General features: G+C 47.6%; 1 protein-coding gene across 1 annotated transcript; it reads left to right on the top strand.

The window, feature by feature from the left end:
- The first annotated feature begins 1,633 nt into the window (after positions 1-1,633).
- LOC136425220 (uncharacterized protein PF3D7_1120600-like) lies at positions 1,634-6,045 on the top strand. The gene is made up of 4 exons (XM_066414015.1): positions 1,634-2,055; positions 2,927-3,065; positions 3,248-4,325; positions 5,301-6,045. The coding sequence occupies exons 1-4, from the start codon at positions 2,005-2,007 to the stop codon at positions 6,043-6,045; spliced, it is 2,013 nt and encodes a 670-aa protein (XP_066270112.1). The 5' UTR covers positions 1,634-2,004.
- Positions 6,046-10,014: the final 3,969 nt, after the last annotated feature.

Consider the following 10,014-nt stretch of genomic DNA (forward strand, 5'->3'; position numbering starts at 1 on the left):
GCTGAAAATCTAAAAACCATGGTATAAAACACGTCTTGTTGGCTTATTCCTAGGGCAAATCGGTCCCCATATATAAGCACTTCCTAGTACAAGTATTTCCTGTCCAGTAACTAGAAGAGTCGGGGGATGCCCATTGCATACCGCCCTGCTCTGCCCTGTTCTAGTACAGGAACGTTCACAAGTCAAAGCTTCTCAGGGGAGGGTTTGCAGTAGTGCATGTCCCCTATCAGAGCCTCGTCTGCAGTACCTGCGCCGACCGCCTGGTGAAGGTTTGGCAAGACGGCCGTCAAAATGCCAAATCCCCGTTTCCCTGTTTGAGGATCACGACAACAAATATCTCAGTTCTAAATCATATTCTTCCTCCCTTTTCCCTGCAGACTTTAGATAAAGGAAACACAGAAAGTCATCATAAATAAAACAGGTTTTTCAGGCGACATACGCGGTAAATTCTATAGTTTTACGTCCAATTTTCAGTCTCGTTTTCCGGTTTGCGGATCACGACATCAAGTATCCCAGCTGTAAATCTCAGTTTCCTCATTTCGCCCGGCAGACCTGTTTGCGCGCCTCTCCCGCCGCCGTGTAAAACCGCCGCCCGACCTTTCCGTCGCCCCAGCTGAAGTTTTACGGCCCCGTCCCGTGTCCGGACGACGTCACCGCGAGCTGGAATTTCTGTGAATTAATATCGGGACAAAGAGACGGGCCGGATAAAAACTATTCATTGTTTTGGGGATTATTAACAGCCAAACGAGGTATCGTTTACAGTTGCTAAACATTTGTGTCGTTGTTGATGCTTTTTAATCTATGATATTGAAAGTCAGTGTGATCTGGAATTTCTGTGAGTCAACAGCAGGACTGGCTGACGGACTAGACAAAAACTATTTACCGTGTACGGATTTTTGTTAATGTTTAACTTCAGTTCTACACTAGGAAAAGAAATACTCACGAAAATATCGTCCAGTGTTATGGTCCTCATCCAAACTGAGGACCGAATTGCTCAAACATATGGCATTAGGAAGTAAGAGGTCAAAGGTGGTTGGAAGTCGATGTCAGCCCCCGTCCCGGCCGGGGACGGTTCCTTTGTAGTGAGTTTTAAAGGAAAGACTGAAAGAGATAACGTATAGAGAGGATAGGATGAGAATATTTGCCTGTGTGCGTGTTTTTATTCGTCTGTTTGATTTGATTCATAATGATGATGATGTTTAATTAATCACAGAACAATACAGACATCGTTTCAGAAAATAAATTGTCAAGAACAAGAAAGAGCCATCCCTTGAAGACCAAGAAACCAGGACCCAGGGTCCTCATCCTATAAAAACTATCATCTGTGAGGGAGTTAGTAGCTAAATTGACTCCAACCCTCATCCCAACATCATAAATGGGTTATCCTCTGTAGTGGATCTCTACCCGCCTGGCTCCAAGAACAATAGAATGGGATCAGAGCAGACGACGGGAAATCATTTGCATATCAACTGACGTCTCAAGTTTTGAAAAATCCTGTATCTTTCTCACTAGTTTTTGAAGAAAACATTGTCAGACAAAGAAAAATAACCCAGATACATCATACATGTGGATAACTGTTTTCGTTCTGCCCACCCCTCTTGACTTGCCCGTAGTACAGTCCAAACAAAGCCATCGTGTCGCGATTATTAACTCATAAAGCTGGAGTGTCGGACCTGCTCCGGGCGGCAGTATAAACATCAGTGGGCGGACGGACACTTCTGCTGACACACGGGCTGGTATAAAGCCTCTAGTCCGAAACCAGAGCAAGAGTCAGGGCTAAACGCTCGTCTAGTGGTTCCGTCGCTAATATTTCTCGCGGGTTTTAGTCTTGCAATATTTTACGTTTTCACATCCACGTCAAATTCTTCGTCTCCTTTTTTTAAACCCGAGCAGGAGTCAGGAGTGCCGTCGTTAAAACTTGTATTCGTCTTGCGGTCCTCAAACCTGCCGAAACGTCGACGGCCTCACGCCCGAGTTCACGAACGATCGTGCCGAAGCACCGCTATGGGCTGGTCCGCAGTGGTCGTGCTAGTCGCCGTGGCGTTGTGCTGTGAGGTAAGGCCTGATTTCCTGATTTCAGAATGTCCCTGTTTACAATAGAAGGGAAACTGTTTTATTTTACTTGTTTGGGTCCTCTTCATTCATTTGAAAACTGAATTAGGCCAAATGATTCGGTGTCCTTTAGTACAAGCTATGGATGGTTGAGTTTGCTGGATGCCATTGCTATTCAAGACTCAAAAGTTCTTTCGATAGCACAGAAATACCTGTATCATTCTCATCAGCTTCATAGTTTGAAAATGAAAAACTTTACTTCTGAACTAAACGTCAGTGGTTTTATGTTAAATGTTAGTCCCCGTGGTGCAAGCGGTAACGCAACCCCACTGCTTTGCCATCTGGATCAAATTTCGTGGATCCTAGGAAACCTTTGCACATTAAAGAACCCAACACACCTATCAAGAAGAGAAGGGGTGACCCGGTGTGCTTGGCCCAAAACGCGAGCGGTGGCGAACTGAATTGCACTACCACTAGCTACTTGAAAAAGCATCGTGCTTCACCTCAATTGAGCCTGACTGCTTTACTTACCTAGCAGTGGGCAGCTGGCAGGGTCGCAGGGCAGCCTGAGGAATTAAAAAAACACTATTGTAGGATTGAAATTATTAGAAAGTTCCACGGTACGTGTTCTAAAGAAACATCATACATTTCCTGAGTATTCAACAAAGGAGATGGGTGATTACATTATTGTACCTGTTTAATGTTAGTCCCGGGTTAGTTATTGACAGCTGGTATTCTCGCAGGGTATGTATTGTATGGAATGTAATAATTAGAAAGTTCTACAACACGTGCCTTTAAGGACGAAAGCACACAATCATTGGGTGTTCAACAAAGAAGAGGGGTGTAAAACTGCATTTTTCATTCTATTCAAAAGGGTGCGCCCAGTCCTGTCTCTGACGCCGAGAGTCTCACGAGAACTGGCGAGATCGACTTGGACGACCCCATTTCAGCTGTAGGGTGGACAGGTGTCGTGGATGAGCAACCGGTGGACCTGGCTCCCCTACAAAATAATGGTGAGAGCCAAGAAGCGCATGCGCACTATTGTAAATTGAAAAGAAGTTCTAAAAATGAAAAAAAAAGCTAATGATACCTACAGCTTCTATAAAATAGTTCTGTTCATCACTTGTGATGAATATAAAGAGAGTCTACATCATCATCCTAACAGCTATTAACATATCTTTATCAACGTTTTCAGCGAACAAGGGAAAAGTACTGCCGGGCTACCCACCCTTCCCTGAACAATTCAGTGTTCCAAAGAGGCTGTACAACCCTCTCGACCCAATCCGGAACGGAAAGAGGCAACAAAACCCACTCGACCCCATCCGGAACGGAAAGAGGCAACAAAACCCCCTCGACCCAATCCGGAACGGAAAGAGGCAACAAAACCCACTCGACCCAATCCGGAACGGAAAGAGGCAACAAAACCCCCTCGACCCAATCCGGAACGGAAAGAGGCAAGAAAACCCACTCGACCCAATCCGGAACGGAAAGAGGCAACAAAACCCCCTCGACCCAATCCGGAACGGAAAGAGGCAACAAAACCCACTCGACCCAATCCGGAACGGAAAGAGGCAACAAAACCCACTCGACCCAATCCGGAACGGAAAGAGGCAACAAAACCCCCTCGACCCAATCCGGAACGGAAAGAGGCAAGAAAACCCACTCGACCCAATCCGGAACGGAAAGAGGCAACAAAACCCCCTCGACCCCATCCGGAACGGAAAGAGGCAAGAAAACCCCCTCGACCCAATCCGGAACGGAAAGAGGCAAGAAAACCCCCTCGACCCAATCCGGAACGGAAAGAGGCAACAAAACCCACTCGACCCAATCCGGAACGAAAAGAGGCAACAAAACCCACTCGACCCAATCCGGAACGGAAAGAGGCAACAAAACCCCCTCGACCCAATCCGGAACGGAAAGAGGCAAGAAAACCCACTCGACCCAATCCGGAACGGAAAGAGGCAACAAAACCCCCTCGACCCCATCCGGAACGGAAAGAGGCAAGAAAACCCCCTCGACCCAATCCGGAACGGAAAGAGGCAACAAAACCCACTCGATCCAATCCGGAACGGAAAGAGGCAGGGCCACCCACTCGACCCAATCCGGAACGGAAAGAGGCAAGAAAACCCCCTCGACCCAATCCGGAACGGAAAGAGGCAACAAAACCCACTCGATCCAATCCGGAACGGAAAGAGGCAGGGCCACCCACTCGACCCAATCCGGAACGGAAAGAGGCAACAAAACCCCCTCGACCCAATCCGGAACGGAAAGAGGCAACAAAACCCACTCGACCCAATCCGGAACGGAAAGAGGCAACAAAACCCCCTCGACCCAATCCGGAACGGAAAGAGGCAAGAAAACCCACTCGACCCAATCCGGAACGGAAAGAGGCAACAAAACCCCCTCGACCCAATCCGGAACGGAAAGAGGCAACAAAACCCACTCGACCCAATCCGGAACGGAAAGAGGCAACAAAACCCACTCGACCCAATCCGGAACGGAAAGAGGCAACAAAACCCCCTCGACCCAATCCGGAACGGAAAGAGGCAAGAAAACCCACTCGACCCAATCCGGAACGGAAAGAGGCAACAAAACCCCCTCGACCCCATCCGGAACGGAAAGAGGCAAGAAAACCCCCTCGACCCAATCCGGAACGGAAAGAGGCAACAAAACCCCCTCGACCCAATCCGGAACGGAAAGAGGCAACAAAACCCACTCGACCCAATCCGGAACGGAAAGAGGCAACAAAACCCACTCGACCCAATCCGGAACGGAAAGAGGCAACAAAACCCCCTCGACCCAATCCGGAACGGAAAGAGGCAACAAAACCCCCTCGACCCAATCCGGAACGGAAAGAGGCAAGAAAACCCACTCGACCCAATCCGGAACGGAAAGAGGCAACAAAACCCACTCGACCCCATCCGGAACGGAAAGAGGCAAGAAAACCCCCTCGACCCAATCCGGAACGGAAAGAGGCAACAAAACCCACTCGATCCAATCCGGAACGGAAAGAGGCAGGGCCACCCACTCGACCCAATCCGGAACGGAAAGAGGCAAGAAAACCCCCTCGACCCAATCCGGAACGGAAAGAGGCAACAAAACCCACTCGACCCAATCCGGAACGGAAAGAGGCAACAAAACCCCCTCGACCCAATCCGGAACGGAAAGAGGCAACAAAACCCACTCGACCCAATCCGGAACGGAAAGAGGCAACAAAACCCCCTCGACCCAATCCGGAACGGAAAGAGGCAAGAAAACCCACTCGACCCAATCCGGAACGGAAAGAGGCAACAAAACCCCCTCGACCCCATCCGGAACGGAAAGAGGCAAGAAAACCCCCTCGACCCAATCCGGAACGGAAAGAGGCAACAAAACCCACTCGATCCAATCCGGAACGGAAAGAGGCAGGGCCACCCACTCGACCCAATCCGGAACGGAAAGAGGCAAGAAAACCCCCTCGACCCAATCCGGAACGGAAAGAGGCAACAAAACCCTCTCGACCCAATCCGGAACGGAAAGAGGCAGGGCCACCCACTCGACCCAATCCGGAACGGAAAGAGGCAACAAAACCCTCTCGACCCAATCCGGAACAGAAAGAGGCAACAAAACCCACTCGACCCAATCCGGAACGGAAAGAGGCAAGAAAACCCACTCGACCCCATCCGGAACGGAAAGAGGCAAGAAAACCCTCTCGACCCAATCCGGAACGGAAAGAGGCAAGAAAACCCACTCGACCCCATCCGGAACGGAAAGAGGCAAGAAAACCCACTCAACCCCATCCGGAACGGAAAGAGGCAACAAAACCCACTCGATCCAATCCGGAACGGAAAGAGGCTTTATAACCCTCTCGACCCAATCCGGAACGGAAAGAGGCAACAAAACCCCCTCGACCCAATCCGGAACGGAAAGAGGCTTTATAACCCTCTCGATCCAATCGTGAACGGAAAGAGGCAACAAAACTCCCTCGACCCAATCCGGAATGGCAAAAAGTAGAAAAAAGCTCACTCGACGTATTCCGGAAATGCTTAAGGCAGCAAATATATATTTCAGAAGATTAAAGCAAGAAATGATATGTTCGTTAAGATTTGCTTATAAACATCATTGATGCATGTTAGAGTTTGCGAACGATGATCTTTTTTAGCAGACTTGCAGACCTACCTTGTAATTCTGTTCCTCATTCCATGGTTCATGCTATGAAATAAAAAGCAAAGAGAAGAGAAAGTGAGTCTCAACCATCATTTGTGCACAAAACTTCAATTTTCTAAGATTGAATCACTTTGTGGTAAATGTTGTAATATAGATATTTTTCTTTTCGCTGTAAATCTTGATGTTGCGCAAAGCACGGAGACGAATCTCTGCGGTCACTGCCAATAGCAATGGATCTGAAGGTGAACTTGAACAGTAAACGTTCTGCCGGACCTTGACCTTAAACCTGGGGTACACTGCCCTATGACCTAGTAAGAAGGGCTGATCACAAAGTTAGGGCTGCCCATTAATATTGGAAAGCATGTTAAAATACACTGAAACAAGGGGTTTATAAAATTACTAACGTAAATCTTAATCTTCATTAAAAAGTCTTGTCGACTGAAAAGTCACTAGGGTCCACTTCATAACCATGCAAAGAAAAGAAAGGGTTGTTCCGCTTCCAGTAGTAAACAAACCCTACCTTTAACCCCATATTTCTGATATTGTATCCATCCGCATGACCCAACAACTCGCATATGTCCTTACACCAGTATAACTGGAGAACTATAACAAATTTTCACCAACATGGGAAAGCTTAGACCCATCCTATTCCTTCTCACCCAAAGAGTCTCAAATTGGACCGAATTTTGAAGAAAAAGAAGGATTTTCAAGGATTTTAGGTGGTTCTATAATCGTTTCCATTTTGGGCCCTCCACTGCGCAACGCAACTTTGACGTCTGCGCAGAAGCAACGACCCTGCAGGTTGTTTTCGGCGAATGGCAACAGCGAACGCCCTACAGGGCATTGACCTTAGTGAACAGAAGTAAATCGCAGGAGGTCTTATCCTTTAATTTGTAGAATGGTAACTTCTTTTCTTCGGATCGACTCGTATTATGAGCCCCCAACCCGCGCATAGATTACTGGATATGAAATTAGGTTTTGTCAGGAACAAACTTCACACACTCATTAGGGTGCATTTCTCTACCTTTTTACTAGATGGCGCTATTGCACTGTTCAATAACGTCATCGTGATAACATTGTACAGCATTAAAGGCATCCAGAGCATTTGATGAGGTTTGAAGCTTGAATAAAAAAACTCAAATTTCTAGTCATTCCTACACATAGTAAGTTCCAATAACACTATACCATTAGTAGGCATTACATATCGACAGTAAAGGAGCAAAGATACGATGTCGTTGTGTGGTGAGAACTGATAGAAAATGTAAGACCTAGTAGACTGATCCTGACTGTCCATCACAATTAACGGTTCCACCAATGACAGAATGACTGCATGTCCGTCAAATATTTGCATTTTTATGTTTTAATTTTGCATTTCTACGTTTTGGCGGAGGTGGTTGTATCGGTCAATTTACACTAGGCACGTGAAACTAAAAGATCACCATGTAGCTTATTTTTGTGCCGCTTTTGAGCACCTTTGATAAGAAATCCGCACACAAATGTGGTAGACAGTGGCATTAAATGTTAATTTCATAGATATTGCAGCAACTGCAATATCTCCAGTTTTTAAGCCTCAGAAAATTCTCTGGATGCCTTTAAGGACTATTTTGGTAAGATACGTCACGAAGACAGGTGGAAATATGGCCTTCTTCACGAGCATAGTTTATGCACAGACGTCTAGAGCTGCAGCAAATATCGATGTGTGAGCCTCAACTGCCTCAGAAAAAGCAGAGCACACATGCAGTGGAAACTAGATTGCGTGCCGCTTGCTCTAGTGAAAAGACATTTGCGTGATAATAGGCAACAGCTTTGGTTTATGATGAAGATTTTAAGTCGTGAATGAAGCTATAAGACATCCGTTGAGCAATTAAGTGGATTCTACCGTATATACTATATCAAAGTACCATAATATAATAGATCAGATTGTGCTTGAAGGGGAACAGTGAACGCCCTACCGGGCGTTGCCCTTTAATATAGCCGGGCCTTCCTTATACCAACTTCAATGACTAAAGACGGGGGGCGACACAAGTTATCTGGAACGCTACTACGGTCACGTGTCTCTGACGTCACGTTCCAGCAGTAGACGGGTCCTTTCCGTGAACAAGGTTGACGGAGTCAGCCGAACATTTGGGTAAGTCCCAATTCCTTCTTGTGTTGGACGTAAAGTTTAATCCTTAATTCATACTCACCGACTTAAGTTCAGCCCTGCCGAGCCCCTATCGGGCTGAAACAGAATTGCACCGGATCGGGTGAACCAACCTCGGAGCATGCATGCACAGCAGTTATTACAACCAACCGGCTTTGGAAGGTGTGTAATCCGATACCCTCTCGGTCAAGGGTGACAACAACAGCGCTAGCTCCCACACGGTAACCCGGCCTGGGTGACTCAGCGGTTTTCTCATATAAACAGCGGTGCAGAGCGGAGGCGGGGCGGTATGTACTCTTCCCGCGTCTTTATCATGGGGTTGATAGGGGTGGGGAGGACGTCCCGGGGGTCGGGATGTTCCCCACCCACGGGAAGTCGGTGGAAAAGTGTGGTGCTCTTGTTTTTGGACCATGTTTTCTGGGACCCAGCCAGAATCAGCAGCAAGACCTTGTGCCTAGCAATCCAAACTTTGCAACCTCTTTATTCTGGGGTTCTTTATGCGTCTGGGAGGTGGGAGATTTCCCCACCCAGGGGAGGTCGGTACGTATTCTCCCGTCTTCCTCATTATGGGGTTCTATGGGGGTGGGGAGACGTCCCGAGGGTGGGGGGTGGTGTTCCCCACCCTGGGCAGGTGGTTCCAAGTTTCCTTCCCGCTCTTTTGATCCTGGGGTTCTATTTGTATCGGGTGGGGAGACAATTCTCCTGGGGTAGTGGTGGCGTTCCCCACCCACGGGATGTCGGTACCTAAGCCCTCCCTCTTCTCTATTCTGGGGTTAATGTTTTATAGTCAAGCCTACACCGGCGACTATTTGCATTTTAAGGGCATTTTGCTAGCCTCCACCAGGCCCTCTTACGGGCGTATGAATCGTAGGACTCTGCAGAAAAAGGAATGATTAGCCAGTAGAGTCAGTCCACAGTGAAGATCACATTTCGCCCGTTTAGGGCCTGTGATATGTCGGTACGTTCTTTGATGTCCTGTAATCACTAAATGATCTGAACTCCAAAGCTACTGCCTTTGTTCAGAAAAAGACCAGATTAATTTTATTGTCTTTCTTCTTGCCGACATATTTAACGTGACAGACTAACGGAGCCAGCAAGTGAAACCCTGGCGTAGTTAGTCTGGCAGAGACTAGCATTTGGCACTTGAGGTTGATTCCGGTCACAAAAACTTGTTTTTCACCGTCTGGTTGTGACGATAGCGTTCTCTCTGGGTGAAAGGTCACAGCTCGAACGATATTATGAAAACATGCTTCGCAAGTCAAACACTCTAGATCTGTTTGCGTTAAATCCGGTTCTGTGGCGCCATTGCGTCACTCTGCTCTCTGTTCGGGGCATTAGCGGTCATTTTCCTGAAGAGTCATCTGAGGACAAGTAGGAGAGTGTTTCACCCACAACCGAGAGGTCGCGGGTTTGCCAAAAAAACACCGATTTGCCCCGATGTTGTTCCTGCACTTTACACGACTTTCCTTACTTCTCTCAGGTGTAAATGAGTACCTAGCCTCGGTTAGGGACGTCCCTCGGATAGGACGTTAAATCTCAGGTACCGTGTTTGAGGAGAGCCACACTGATCGAGCACACCACACGTATCGAAAAAAGTTGGGGTCCTTCCCGGTGTGAGTCAGGTTCATAGCCACACAGTTGGGTAGTAGTCGGCCAACTCAATAACGCCCCCC

The sequence above is a fragment of the Branchiostoma lanceolatum genome, chromosome 19 (assembly GCF_035083965.1).
Source record: "Branchiostoma lanceolatum isolate klBraLanc5 chromosome 19, klBraLanc5.hap2, whole genome shotgun sequence".
Classification (NCBI taxonomy): Eukaryota; Metazoa; Chordata; class Leptocardii; order Amphioxiformes; family Branchiostomatidae; genus Branchiostoma; species Branchiostoma lanceolatum.

Coding starts and splice junctions, on each gene's coding strand:
- LOC136425220 (XM_066414015.1), top strand. CDS start 2,005: ATGGGCTGGTCCGCAGTGGTCGTGCTAGTCGCCGTGGCGTTGTGCTGT. Junction 3,066..3,247: donor GGCTCCCCTACAAAATAATG/GTGAGAGCCAAG, acceptor CAACGTTTTCAG/CGAACAAGGGAAAAGTACTG. Junction 4,326..5,300: donor CCAATCCGGAACGGAAAGAG/GCAACAAAACCC, acceptor GAACGGAAAGAG/GCAAGAAAACCCACTCGACC.